This window comes from Panthera onca, chromosome C1 (genome assembly GCF_046562875.1).
Source record: "Panthera onca isolate mPanOnc1 chromosome C1, mPanOnc1 haplotype 2, whole genome shotgun sequence".
Lineage (NCBI taxonomy): Eukaryota > Metazoa > Chordata > Mammalia > Carnivora > Felidae > Panthera > Panthera onca.
Window position 1 is genome coordinate 143086775 of NC_138346.1, and position 15251 is coordinate 143102025.

Consider the following 15251-nt stretch of genomic DNA (forward strand, 5'->3'; position numbering starts at 1 on the left):
CTACGTGAATGGAACTAGAGGGTATTATGCTAAGCGAAATTAGAGAAAGACAAATATCGTATGACTTCACTCATATGAGGACTTTAAGATACAAAACAGATGAACATAAGGGAAGGGAAGCAAAAACAATCTAAAAACAGGGAGGGGGATGAAAACATAAGAGACTCTGAAATATGAAGAACAAACAGGATTACTAGAGGGGTTGTGGGAGGGGAGATGGGCTAAATGGTTAAGGGGAATTAGGGAATCTACTCCTGAAATCATTGCTGCACTATATGCTAACTAACTTGGATGTAAATTTAAAAAAAATAAGTAAAAATTAAGAAGGAAAAAAAGACATTTAACATATTAAAAAGATTTAATTGAACTTGATTCAGAAAAAATGCTTTTAAGAGTAATTCATAGTATTTAGGAGGGAGGAAATGGTGGTTAAAAAGTGTTTCCTCTTTCTCTTAGTGGAATTTTCCACCTTTATTCATTGATCCAAATGTTATTTATTAGTCAAGGACTTTATTTTTACATTCATATTAAATAGAACTTGCTCTGCTTTGCAGGTGGAACAAAACACAGAAAAGTTCATTTTTGTTCAGATAGTTGAATAAAATTGGTAGGAATTAAACTGAAGCTTTCTGATATTTAACCTGGAATTGAATTTGTATTTTGGTTATTATAAAGATAAGCAGATTAATTTGTCATAACCATATTAAAAGCTTTTGGGGGTCAAGCACATCTATAAAATTAATGCTGCTTGGTTATAAGTAATGGAAAATTTTTAATTTAAAACAGTGTATTCTACTCAAATCCAACTTTTTGTTCTTTTCCTGGTAGCCAGTAACATTTACCCACTTTCGTTAGTTTGCCCAGCAGATAACCTCTAGGGATGCCTCACATGGGCAATACCCCAACCACTCGTGGCTTAAAAAACACCCACTCAAAATTCTGTTCTGACCTAAAATGAGTGAGTTAGGTTTAAATCAGTGTGCCCAGATCAGTATGCAGTTTTGGCAGAGATGGAGAGGAAGTGATAAAATCTTTATCACTGAACTTTAAAATATGTGTTTTAATAACATTAAATTACAGTGACATTACTAAATGATGGTGTTTATCATAAAGCTTTGTGATCAGTCTGTGCTTTCCAGTTTCCTGAGCTAATTTGTTAATGGTTTCACAACAGGTGGTAGTTTATCTGCCAGCTCTTGGCTAACAAACTTCTTTTTGGAAGTTTCCCCGCCCTTGAAGTAAAATGGTTTTCATTTTGAGCAACTTAAATAGTAAAATATTTTTCATTTTTCTTAAATGATTTTCTCAAAATCTTAAGCATTTTAAATTATGAATATAGCTATTCTGTAATTTTACCTAGTTTTAATAATAATTCTCAGCAGAGGAAGTTAGATATATAGAATATTTTACTCAGCTTGCTATGTAGTCATTAAGTGTTATAAAATTCAGTTAAAAATTTTTTTTTACTTAGGTGTTCAGATTCTTTGGTATCCAACTTTAGTATGCAGTTAAATATGAAGAAATTAAATACCTAGAGGTTTTTAAGTTATTGCCGTATGTAGCATCTGAAGAATTACTGAAGAGTGATTAGACCTTTAAGTACCATCATGGCAATGATCATCTTGGTGTTATTAAAAGTTACCAAGGTTTAGTTTATGTACACCCGGCATATACATCTTGGTCTCTCATACCATTCTCTAGTAAAAGAAACCAAGCCTCCTCAGAGAAATAGCTGATTCCAGGGCTGGGACAGGAAATACAGTAAGGACGAAGATGAGCCTAGACACCTTATAATACTAGAGAAAGGAGAAGCTCAAAAACAAAATCCTATATTAATAGGAGTATCTTAAAGGGACAGATGAACCAACCTAAAGAGCTCCTAATGGCCAAAGGTAGAACAATTAAGGAAAAAATACTTAAAGTACTTCATAGTAGATTGTAACTCACAGTATAAAGTAAGTATCCAAGGGGCACCTGGGTGGCTCAGTCAGTTAGGCATCCAACTTTGGCTCAGGTCATGATCTCACTGTTTGTGGGTTTGAGCCCTGCATCCTGCTCCACACTGACAGTGTGGAGCCTGCTTGGGATTCTCTGTCTCTCCCTCTCTCTCTGCCCCTCCCCCATTCATAACTCTCTCTCAAAAATAAAATAAATAAACTTAAAAAAATAAAATATCCATGAGTCCATACTGATATAAATAATGATTAAAAAAATAATAAATGAGGGAAAAGAGATAAATTTCTATACAGAAGAATTCTAAATAATTGTTGTATATATTCTACCCTTAAGGAGAAGAAAAATAAGTGCTTCTCCTTAAGTGTGGACTGTGCACAATGACTTCCCTCTGAAGGGTGCAGTATGGAAAAGGCAGAAAAAAAAGAGTAACTGTATAGTGGAGAAACTTCACAAACACTACCTCAACACAGATAATCAAGGTCAACATCAGTAGTTATTAATCATATTGATAGTTCATACCCTTGATATGGTATGAAAATGGTATTTCTGTAGTCTTGTAGTAACCTTTATACCCCATTCTTGACATGAGAAGAAATGTCAAAGTTCAATGGTGGGGCATCCTACAAGATACTTGACCAGCACTCCTCAGAGCTCATCAAAAACAAGTAAAGTCTGAGTATCACAGCCAAGAGGAGCCTAAGGAGGCATGACAGCAAAATGTAATGTAATGTGGTATCTTACATAGGATCTTAGGACAGAAGAAGGACATTAGCTCACAAACAAACAAACAAAAAAACTAAGGAAATCTGAATAAACTGTAGACTTTAGTTAGAAATATATCAGTATTGGTTCATTAATTATAATGAATTATAACAAATTTACCACAATAATGAAAGATGCTAATAATAGGGAAACTAGTGCAGGAGGTATATGGGAACTTTCTGTCTTCTCATTTTTTCTGTAAATCAAAAACTGTTCTTTAAAAAGTCTATTATAAAAAATACTTTATATAATGTCGTGGTTTTTTGGGACCCTTGGAATCCTATAAATTTAAGTATTCATCACAAAATTGATTTGCTTCTAATTAAACTATGATTTATAAGAAATATTTTCTAGCTTTTGACCTTATGCAAATGCTGACTTTTCATATGGACATGTAGTTGGTCCTATAAGAAAGATCACTTTAAAATACGTATTTGTGTTTGTTCTTTCTCTTCACAAATGGAATTAAGTCAGTCTTAGCATTAAAATTTTTTTTAGATTTATGTTCTCCCTTACATACTTTCAAATTACCTTATTATTTTCTTAAAAGTATTTATATGTACTTTTTTCTAGTTGCTAAACCATAAAAAATATTCAAACCTTTTTTGTGCATGACTTTAAATTACAGGAACTGTTTTAGAAACTTTATCAATAGTATGTGAGATGAGTATGATTTTGTTTTTAGATGTTTCAAATGAGTCACCTTGAAGTCACAGAGAGGCTACCATTTACCACAGTTACTATTATGATTAATTTTTCTTTGGGCAAACTACAAATCAGTAATAACTTACTAGAGCTTAGTGGTTGCTATTGATGTTTCAGTAAGGTTATGTTGATTAATCACGGTGATTACTTATCACCTGTCAGGGATTTACTCATATCATTGGGTTTTCTTCTATAGTAATTTCATATGCAGTTATAATTTGCTTAATATATTTTGCTTTAATAAATGCATCGAAAATACCAAATTAGGACTTAAAAATTGTCCCCCTGCTGCAAGTTAACATGGTTGCCTCTGTGACCGTTGAACATAGTTTCATAATATAGCCTCGAAAAAAAGTATTATTTAACCTTTAAAACAGCAAAGATATTGCCTTCTCATGGCCTCTGAAATATTTTAGCTTTACAAAGGAGAGAGAGAGAGCGCTTGGATATATGTTTAGCATAGTCTCTCTTTGAGGTATATTTTTTATCTGTGCATGTAATTTAAAATATTTTTTAAATGTAAACTTTACACTTGCATTTAAGACTAAGCAACCTGCATTGTGTCATGACCCTTCTAATACCACAAACTTTCTGTAATACTTCTCCCAGTGAAAAACCCACATCCTATGTATAACCTTAGATTTATTTTGAAATCTCTATGAAGAGAGCATAGAGATTACTAATTGTTTCTGTTATTTCCTTTAAGGGTGTGATGTCTATTTGTAAACCTTGTTTGAAGTTTTAATTTGAAAAGCTTAAAATGTTAAACTATGCCAAATACTGATTTCGTATTCTAAAATTATAAAAATGTATCAACTAATTATAAATTTCAATTGAGAATTGGGTGGCATATTAAACATCTATAGAACATTCAAGAAAGGAGAAAGGAATAGTGCTTGTAATAACCAATACTTCTAATACCACTGGCCAGAAGAATATTAGCAAAGGCAAATTTAATGATAAGCCACTTTTTTTTTCTGTTTTATTGCTGTTCTTATTTTTATTATTTCCTTCCAGGTTAGACTTACTTTGTGTTCTTTAACTTCTTAAGATGGATGCAGAAATCCAGCATCGTTTTTATTCTTTTTTTTTTTAATTTTTTTTTTAATTTTTTTTTTAACGTTTATTTATTTTTGAGACACAGAGAGACAGAGCATGAACGGGGGAGGGGCAGAGAGAGAGGGAGACACAGAATCAGAAGCAGGCTCCAGGCTCTGAGCCATCAGCCCAGAGCCCGATGCGGGGCTCAAACTCACGGACCACGAGATCGTGACCTGAGCTGAAGTCGGACGCTTAAGCGACTGAGCCACCCAGGCGCCCCACATCGTTTTTATTCTTTAAAAATATTGGTAACCACTCTTAAATAGGAGAATTGTTAAACCATAGTAAATCCATACTTGTCATAGTCTCTATCTTCAAGAAAGACTAAAGATCTGCAAGACATATTAAATGAGAAAAACAGATCATAGACAATGTAGAACATAATTCCATGTGCGTTTTAAAAAGTATATGTGTGTGTACTACCTGTATACACATATTTATGTTTAAATACATTAGAGTAGTCTGCTGTGATACCTGTCAAAACTGTTGACAGTGTTCCCTCTGAGGAGAGTAAAGGGCTTAGTGCAAAAGAGTAAGGGGCAGGAGTTTACTTTTTACACTATATGAACTTAGATGATTACTATTGTAATTTTTGAAAAGTATATACATTTAAACGTATATACTTTAAGATAATCATTGCTAGAATGGAAATAAGAATTAGAACTTCCAAATAATCATAGGAAAATAGCAACAAAGAAAACTTGGTTCATCAAACAAAAGTGCTGTACTCATTCTGTGGCCTTGAAGTCCCTGAGTTGTCTGGCTCCTGCCTACTTCTCTTGACTGTGTCATAAACCACACTACCCTTCATGTGTTATGCTCTAGCAACACCATCCTCCTTTATGTTGCTTGCACCAAATGTATTCATTCCTACATGAAGGCTTTTGCTCTTACTCTACTCTGCATTTGGACACTGTGCTCCCTGAGCCATTCTGTGGTGGTTCCTTCTCATCATTTTTATCTCAAAAGTCACCCACTCACAGATTTTCCCTGACTACCTTTGTAAAGTTGGACCCTTACACTGTTTACTCTCTGTTTCATCATCATGTTTTATATTGTTTATGACTCTTATCAGAGTCTTTAATTATCTTCACATCAAGAATTAACTCACTCCCACGAATACTGTTAGAACCTTATTTATATTATTTACTGCAGTATGCCTTTTACCTGACATATAACAGGTGCTCAAAAAACAATTGCAGAATGAATTTTAGGGGGCAGAAAACAGCCATCTTTAAGAGAGTTTGATACTCTTTTTTTTTTTTAATTTTTAATTTTTTTATTTTAGAGGGAGAGTGTGCTAGAGCAGGGGAGAGCGGTGGGGGGGAGAGAGAAAAAAGCGAGAGAGAGAGAGGAAGGAAGGGAAGAAAGAAAGAAAAGAAAAGAAAAGAAAGAAAAGAAGAGAGAGAGAGAGAGAGAGAGAGAGAGAGAGAGAGAGAGAGAGAATCTTAAGTAAGCTCCATGCTCAGCACAGAGCCAGACATGGGGCTCCATCCTACCACCCTGGGATCATGACCTCAGCTGAAACCAAGAGCCAAACACTCAACCAACTGAGCCACCCAGGCTCCCTGAGGGTTTGATATTCTGTGCCATAAGAGGTAGTAGCATGTTCTAAGGACCACATATGTAAAGATTTATTTAAATAAATGGTGTCCCAGAGGTAGATTGAAACTGATCCTATACTTTTTTTTTTTCCTTTTCTTTGCAATTTTTTATTTAAATTCTAGCTAGTTAACATTTAGTGCAATACTGTTTTCAGGAGTAGACTTCAGTGATACATCACTTCCATATAACACCTAGTGCTCATCATATCAAGTGCCCTCCTTAACACCCATCACCTATCTAACCCACCCCCCACTCACCTCCCTCATTCAACCCTCAGTTTGTTTTCTATATTTAAGAGCCTCTTATGGTTTGTTTCCCTTTCTTTCCTTTTTCCGCTGTCTCATAAGTTCATGTGTTTTGTTTCTTAAATTCCACATATGAGTGACATTATATGGTATTTGTCTTTCTCTGACTGACTTATTTTGCTTAATACCCTCTAGCTCTATCCACATTGTTGCAAATGGTAAGATTTCATTCTTTTTGATGGCTGAGTAATATTTTAATATATATAGAGAGACAGAGACAGGCAGATACCACCTCTTCTTTATCCATTCATCAGTTGATGGACATTTGGGTTCTTTCCATAGTTTGGCTATTGTTGATAATGCTTCTGTAAACATTGGGGTTCATGTAACTCTTCAAATCTGTATTTTTTTACCCTTTGGGTAAATACCTATAGTGCAATTGCTGGATTGTAAGGTAGTTCTGTTTTTACCTTTTATGGAATCTCCATACTCTTTTCCAAAGTGGCTGCACCAGTTTGCATTCCCACCAACAGTACAAAGAGAGTCCCCCTTTCTCTCCACCCTCGCTAACACTTGTTTCCTGTTTTGTTAATTTTAGCCATTCTGACAGGTGTGACTTGTTATCTCTTCATGGTTTTGATTTGTATTTCCCTGATAATGAATGATATTGAGCATCTTTTCATATGTTTGTTAGTCCTCTGGATGTCTTCTTTGGAAAATGTCTGTTGAGGTCTTCTACCCATTTCTTAATTGGATTATTTGTTTTTGGGGGTTCAGTTTGAAAAATTCTTGATAGATTTTGGATACTAACCCTTTATCAATATGTTGTTTACAAATATCTTCTCCCATTCTGTAGGCTGCCTTTTAGTTTTGTTGATTGTTTCCTTTGCTGTGCAAAAGCTTTTTATCTTGATAAAGTCCCAATAGTTCATCTTTGCTTTTGTTTCCCCTGACTCCAGAGATGTGTTTAATAAGAAGTTGCTCTAGCCAAGGTCAAAGAGGTTGTTATCTGTGTTCTCCTCTAGGATTTTGATGGTTTCTGGTGTCACATTTAGATCTTTCATCCATTTTGAATTTATTTTTGTGTGTGGTGTAAGAAAGTGGTCCAGTTTCATTCTTCTGCATGTTGCTATCCCATTTTCCCAACAACATTTGTTGCAGAGACTGTCTCTTTTCCACTGAATATTCTTTCCTGTTTTGTTGATTAGTTGACCATATAGTTGTGGGTCCATTTTTGGATTCTCTATTCTGTTCCATTGATCTGTGTGTCTCTTTTTGTGCCAGTACCATACGGTCTTGATTTCTACAGGTTTGTACTACAGCTTGAAGTCTGGAATTATGATGCCTCCAGCTTTGCTTTACTTTCTCAGTGATTCTATAATTTTGTATCTAACAAAATAGTAAATAGGGCTTTTTTTTTTTTTTTTTAAGGCAACTACTTTTCTACTTTAAAAGCAGCCTGAGGGGCGCCTGGGTGGCTCATTTGGTTGAGTGTCTGACTTCAGCTCATGTCACGATCTCGCGGTCTGTGAGTTCGAGCCCCGCGTTGGGCTCTGGGCTGATGGCTCAGAGCCTGGAGCCTGCTTCCAATTCTGTCTCCCTCTCTCTCTGCCCCTCCCCCGTTCATGCTCTGTCTCTCTCTGTCTCAAAAATAAATAAATGTTAAAAAAAAAAATTTAATTATAAAAGCAGCCTGAAAGGAAAAGGAGCAAAACCTAGTACAGTAAACTTTAAACATGACAGCTAAGAAAAGAAATAAATTAGTCTAGAACAAAGAGGCCTAGTAGGGCTTGGCTTCTAACCTCAACTGTCTCCTTTTCCTATCCTGTTCACCAAGCTAGATAGGTAAGTCAGCAAAATCGCCCAAAGATTCTTTCATATCCCAAATGTAAAGAGAAAGAAAATGAGTATGTAATTTTCTGAATGAGGAATTTCAGAAACTTCTGGAAGAACAATCCAGTCAAAGAGATTAAAAAGTAAAAATCTGGATTTTAGATTTTTTTTTTAAATTTTTTTTTTTTAACGTTTATTTATTTTTGAGACAGAGAGAGACAGAGCATGAATGGGTTAGAGGCAGAGAGAGAGGGAGACACAGAATTGGAAGCAGGCTCCAGGCTCTGAGCCATCAGCCCAGGGCCCGACGCAGGGCTCGAACTCACGGACCGCGAGATCGTGACCTGAGCTAAAGTCGGACGCTTAACCGACTGAGCCACCCAGGCGCCCCGAAAATCTGGATTTTAAAGTGAAGGCCTTGGGGATAACACACTGAATTTGGGGAATTATACGAATCTTAAAACCCAGGTTTTGACGTATATCCTCCCAGTTAGATAATAACAGATATTTAACAAAATCTCAGAAGAATAAGGTCCTTATTTAGCCAGGTTCTTCCTTTCCCTGTGTTATTCCTCAGGCTATACAAAAGTTCTCAAAGAAACTTGAGCTTGGAGGGCAAAGAAAATAGATTTTTAAATATGGTGGAAAAAAGAGTTAATAAGTAACCTATATTCTTAAAGCATTTGAAATATCTTGATAGTCACCCAGCCATGAGCATGAGAAGAAATGGCACAGCAACTTGGTTTATATTATTTCAGCAAAAAAAGAGAAAGAAAGAAGGAAGGTAACTTAAGGATAAGAGAGGAATTACAATTGCTTCATGCTATGAAACAAACATGACTTCAATAAAATTAAGAAATCAAAAGATGATAAAAAATACTGATGTAAGAAATAAGATGGTGCTAGGGAAGCAAATTGAAACCCAGTGCATCACTGCAGAAACTAGAAAAGAGTAGTCTATTCAATAAACAGTATTGAAAAGTAGAATACTGGCATGGAAGAAAAGCTTGAGATAATCATAGTGAATGCAGAGATTAAGAATGTAAAACAGTTATTAGCTAACAGGTATGGATGAATGATAGATAATCTAACACTAAGGATAACTGGTGTCCCACAATAAATAGAAAGAAGATGTATTAAAAAAAATATGAACAGTTTCACATATGAGTGAAATCATGATATTTGTCTGTCTCTGACTGACTTATTTCACTTAGCATTTTACCCTTAGATCCATTGTGTTGTTGCAAATGGTAAGTCTCATTCTTTTTTATGGTTGAGTAATATTCCATTGACTATATCTACCATATCATTTCTCTCATATGTGAAATTTAAGAACCTAAACAGGGGCACCTAACTGGCTCAGTCAGAAGAGCATGCAACTCTTCATCTCAGTGTCGTGAGTTCGAGCCCCATGTTGGGTATAGAGATTATTTACAGACAGACAGACAGACAGACACTTAAAAAAAAAAAAAAAAAACAAAAACCCCCACACTCTTTAAATACAGAGAACAAACTGGTGGTTACCAGAGGAGAGATAGGTGGGAGGATGGATGAAATAAAGAAGATTAAGAGTATACTTGACCTGCTGAACACTGAGTAATGTATAGAATTGTTGAATCTCTATATTGTACACCTGAAACTAATATAACATTGTATGTTAATTACACTTCAATTTAAAAAATATATAAACAATTGGGGTTCCTGGGTGGCTCAGTCGGTTAAGCATCTGACTCTGGCTCAGGTCATGATCTTGTGGTCCATGAGTTTGAGCCCCACATTGGGCTCTGTGCTGACAGCTCAGAGCCTGGAACCTGCTGAGGATTCTGTGTCTCCTTCTCTCTCTGCTCCTCCCCCACTCATGCTCTATCTCTCTGTCTCTCAAAAATAGATAAATACTAAAAAAAAAATTTTTTTTTAATATGTAAACAAGAAGAGGTCCCTGAAATTCAGGAAGATTTAAATACACAAATTAAAAGAACACTCTGTGTTCCAGAAAATTTTGACACACAATACTCCATAAACACTCAAAGCAAATTATCCACAAAATTGTATGGGAAAATTAAGACTTGTCCTCCACATTTCTCATGGCACATTCAAGGCCAGAAACCAATGGAGCAGTGGCTATGCTGCACTCTCCAGTACAGTAACCACTAGCCACATGTGGTAATTTAAATTTCAATTGATTTAAGTTAAACAAAATTAAAATCAGTCCCTCAGTCACACTTAGCTCCGTAGCCTCAGTAGCTACTAGCTACCACATTAGACAATGCAGGTAGAAAACATTTCTGTCATCATAGAAGGTTCTCTTAGTACTAGTCTACAAAATTCTGAGTTTGGGTGACCCAAAGATATTATAACCTAACAAGGTGTCATTTAAATATATTGAAGAGACAGGTTGGCATTTTCCAGTGTGAAAGACTGCTGGGATACTGTTTCCACAGTTCTTTCTTCAAAAAACTAGGAATTGTGAAATCTAGCTTAAAACAAGTCAAAGAACTGAGAAATGCAGGTGCTGTTTAAAAAGAGAGGTGGTAACTATTGAATTAATTTGAATACAGAACTAATACTAAACAAACATGGGAATAAAGGGGTACAGGTTAGGATGGTTTCCTTCAAACTTTGACAGTGTAACAATGTTATCAAAAATCTGGAAGTGGAGATAGGGGAGATGAAACCAAGTATAAATGTACATATATCTTTACAGCAAGATAGGCAAATGAGTTTAAAGTATGTAATTTTAAAAAAATGGACTCCAGCATCTAAATGTTTTTCATAAACACTTAAAGTTAGAGGTCTTTTTTTTTTTTAAGGAAATTGTGCCTCTTGTATTGAAGAAACACTTTGCATTCACTGTGCTTTTTTTTTTTTTTTATATGTAGCAGTCATTTATTTGGGCAATTAAAATTACAATTCAAGGGGGGCACCTGGGTGGCGCAGTCGGTTAAGCGTCCGACTTCAGCCAGGTCACGATCTCGCGGTCCGTGAGTTCCAGCCCCGCGTCAGGCTCTGGGCTGATGGCTCGGAGCCTGGAGCCTGTTTCCGATTCTGTGTCTCCCTCTCTCTCTGCCCCTCCCCCGTTCATGCTCTGTCTCTCTCTGTCCCAAAAATAAATAAAAAACGTTGAAAAAAAAATTTAAAAAAAAAAAAAATTACAATTCAAGGGACACAGTTTGGACAGAAACCTGACTCAAGTTCCCTATATTTTCTTTTTTATCAATTTCAGCTAAAGTTTAAGATTTAATTTTCATTGTTATATTTTTTCCTTTGAGTTGTTTAAGGTAAAAGTATAATTTTACAGAAACAATTGTTTCTCTTTCTTAAAAAAGCTGACTGTACATTTTTCAAGATTTTAACATTGATCAATTATAGGAAATATGAATAGAAATGATATATTTTTGAATTGTTTTTCTCTACTTTTTTTCCCGAGGCATTTAAATTCCTCTATATATCAGGTGAACTCCCAAATCATAAGCTAAAGGTGATGAATTTTTGATAGGGGAGCAGTGAGAAAAATGATTTAATAACAATATTATTCACAGCCAAGCCAAACTATCTCATTGAAATTATAGACGAAATTAATTTTATAGTATGAGTTATTAATTTCAAATGCATATTATTGATACTATGTTTATATAGGCTGTCTTTGACTTATCTTTGTTTTCTTTTTTATACCTTGTTCTCCCTTGACTTCATATGAGAAGAGATTACTGAATTGATAAGTAATTATAATTGGGTTTTTCATACTGGCCTTCATCTATACTTGATAAAAGTGGCTGGCTCCTTATCAAATTCCAGTACTCTAGTAGTCTAATAAGTTGATAAAAATTCTTGTTGGCAAAATCAGCTCTTCATGTGTCCTTTAAACAAATGAGAGAAGAGCATGTTTTATCAGTGAAATGAATATATAGGAAGCTGTCTGGTCATCTGATGCTAAGGAAGATACGTGACAAACTTCAACAGCTAAGGAATGTATTCCCCAACTTTGGCTTACTATCACTTTTTATGGAGGGTCCAGGAAAAGATAACATGAATACATAAAATTATCAGCACCATTTTTAGAAAAACAATTCTAACATATATCCTGCTGTAGTTTGTTGCACAAATATGGGAGTAGGAGTGGAACCTGATTTCACCCTTGGCTTTTTCCTAGATAGCCATGTGATCCTTGCTAAGTTAGTTAGCTCCTGAGTCTGTTTAATGCTCTAATGCTGTTGGATCTAGGCCATGCTTGGGTCAAGCCACTTATGAAGATAATGCACAAGTACAGGGGCAGTGCTAAAAAAGAGGACAGCTTTTTAATTTATCAGTCTGGAGAAAATCTTGCTAAGAGAAAGAATCGGTGATCAGAATCCAAAGTATGAAAATAAGAGGTCTAGACCGTGATAGTCTTCAAGCTGGCAGAAGAGGATCTCAAGAAATAACAATGCTGAGTAGTGGAATGACAAAAAGATGAACTGATACTTGCTTAGATTTAGAAAGGCTTTTTGGAACTAATTGTTTAAAAGTCTCAGTATCCCAAGACACTACTACCAAAGGACTTGTCAGGTCTTAACCTAGCATGACAGTGTTTATCATTAGTAAATAGGATTTCATCATATATCCTTTCCTGATAGGGGAAAAAGTGAGACAAAAGCTGTTTTACACTGCACAAGAGCACCTATTTGGAGTTTAACTTTGTGATATTAAAAACAAAATATAAAATACAAAGCCAAGAAATAAAAGTGGAGATGAATCTTCCACTGAGGTGATAAACCCTCATGACGTGGAATATGAGGATATTGAAATATGATGGTTCCAGCCATCCAGAAGATGAATCACATTTTTTTTAAGCTACAGGATTTTCCCGCTGTAGGCACTGCCTCACTGAGCAAGGTGAAGCTGAATAAGTGATATTCGATGCTTTCCTTTTATGACAAGTCCTCTCTTTTTTAGTCTTTTCTTGATGACTACCTCTATGCTTTTCCCAGAATTTAAAGTCATCTACCTACTACAGGGGCACTGGGTGGCTCAGTCAGTTAAGCATCTGCCTTTGGCTCAGGTCATGATCTCACAGTTCATGAGTTTGAGACCCACATTGGGCTATGCACTGACAGTGCAGAGCCTGCTTGGGATTCTCTCTCTTCCCTCTCTCTCTGCCCCTCCCTTGCTTGTACCCTGTCTCTCAAAATAAATAAATAAATAAACAAACTTAAAATCATCTATTTACTACGTAGAATATTTTTGCAAAGAGACAAATGACAGGTTAAAAGGCATTTTGTGTGTGTTTAAAGTGATGTGAAGTATGGATAGAGTTATTTAGACTTCCCATGATTGAAGAGTTAAACCTATAGGTTAGTTTCTTAGTAAGAGGCAAAAAAAAAAAAAAAAAAAAAAAAAAAAAGTCATAACTACTAATATTCATTATGTGTATCTTTTTATCAAATATATATAAATAATAAAATAATAAAGTAAATATTTACCAGCATAATTTATAAAGTGCTGTCTTCTAGTGCTATTCCTATACATTTTCTTAGTCTTTGGCTTCAGATATTTAAGTTTCTCTGGCCATGTCTTCTGTGGTTACTCCCTTAACACAACCAAACTTTAAATATACATTATATTAGTTTTATCCTGCTGCCTATTGGGTTTGAAAAAAAGAAATAAAAACAGTACTTGACTTGGAGTTTTGTTGGAATGGGAAATTTTTGTATTTCAGCTTGGATAATACACAATCTCTAGACTTGAACTCTTAAAAATATTAACAGTCATGACAAAAAGCAGAGGGACTATTACAGATTTAAAGAGGGTAAAGAGATACACAATAACCAAGTGTAACCATAAACCTTGGTTTGATTCTGGATAGTAATAAACCCTTTAGAACCCTTTAAAAATTTTTTTAATGTTTTATTTATTTTTGAGAGAGAGAGAGAGAGAGAGACTGCAAGTGGGAGAGGGGCGGAGAGAGAGACACACACAATCTGAAGCAGGCTCCAGGCTCAGCAGTCAGCACAGAACCCGATACAGGGCTTGAACTCGCAAGCAGTGAGATCATGACCTGAGCCGAAGTTGGACGCTTAACCAACTGAGCCACACAGGCACCACCATTTAGGACCCTTCTAAGGGAATTTGAATAGGAGCTATGTATTCGATGATACTGTGATGTTAAACTATTACTTTAAGTGTGTTAGTGGCATTTAGTTATGTGAGGCAGTTCCTTGTTCTTAGGAAATGCATGCTGAAATATATAGTAGGGAAGTGTCATATCTGCAATTTACATTCAAATGGTTCAGAAGATACACGTACTGAGAGAACAAAAGCAGATGTAGCAAAAAAGTAATTGGTGAATATAGCTGAATGGTATATGAGTATTGTACTATTACTTCACCTCTTCTGTAGATTTGAAATATTTGAAAACTGAAAAGGCTAGAGGAAAATTTTGCAAATGTAAATGACAGACTAGGTGCTTTTCATGTTTTGCATCTATGCATCTGTTACATTAACTGGGTATTAACTGGTTAAATTCTCTTTAAAAACCCAAAAACTTCTAAGCAAATTATCCAGTTGCATAGGGTATTAAAAAGCCTATGGCTTGAAACACAGCTTTTAAAATCTGCTATCTTCCTGTCTCTAAGGAAGTGTCCTTCCTGTGCCAAGATAGGGTAAGTTATAACCAGCATTAAAAACAGATAAAGAAACAAATAAGACTCTTAGACATACCTATTACAATTATATGTAAAAAATGAGGCTAAATTTGTGAGTTAAACAAACCTGAGCCCCTGCCTCCTCTTTTCTCACCTCCACAATATTTTTTAATATAATACACTTTTTCTTCCAAACACTTGTTCAAAGCAAGTTAACATCCTACTCATCTCAGTTTTGCTGCAATATAATATGTGAGAAGCATGCTGCTTAGAGCTACAGAGGAAGTCTTTCACATTTTTACTTAATTTTTCTAGCTCCATGCACCACCACATTTAATTGTTCAACTTTTTAAATAGTATGTTGGAGTATACAGTAGATGTAGGCGAGGATATCTCTGATTTCAATGTCTGCTTGCTACTGTGA

At 35.3% G+C, this 15251-nt stretch overlaps 1 protein-coding gene across 17 annotated transcripts in view; it reads left to right on the forward strand.

The window, feature by feature from the left end:
- Positions 1-15251, forward strand: part of EVI5 (ecotropic viral integration site 5) — a 248899-nt gene that overhangs the window by 188339 nt on the left and 45309 nt on the right. The window contains exon 19 of one of the 17 annotated variants that reach the window (XM_060626135.2): positions 7806-9720. The exons of the other annotated variants lie outside the window; for them this stretch is intronic. Coding sequence (XP_060482118.1) covers positions 7806-7826 — 21 coding nt within the window. The 3' untranslated portion in view covers positions 7827-9720. Of the gene's footprint in view, positions 1-7805; positions 9721-15251 lie in introns of those variants that run through there. 17 annotated transcript variants of the gene reach the window in all.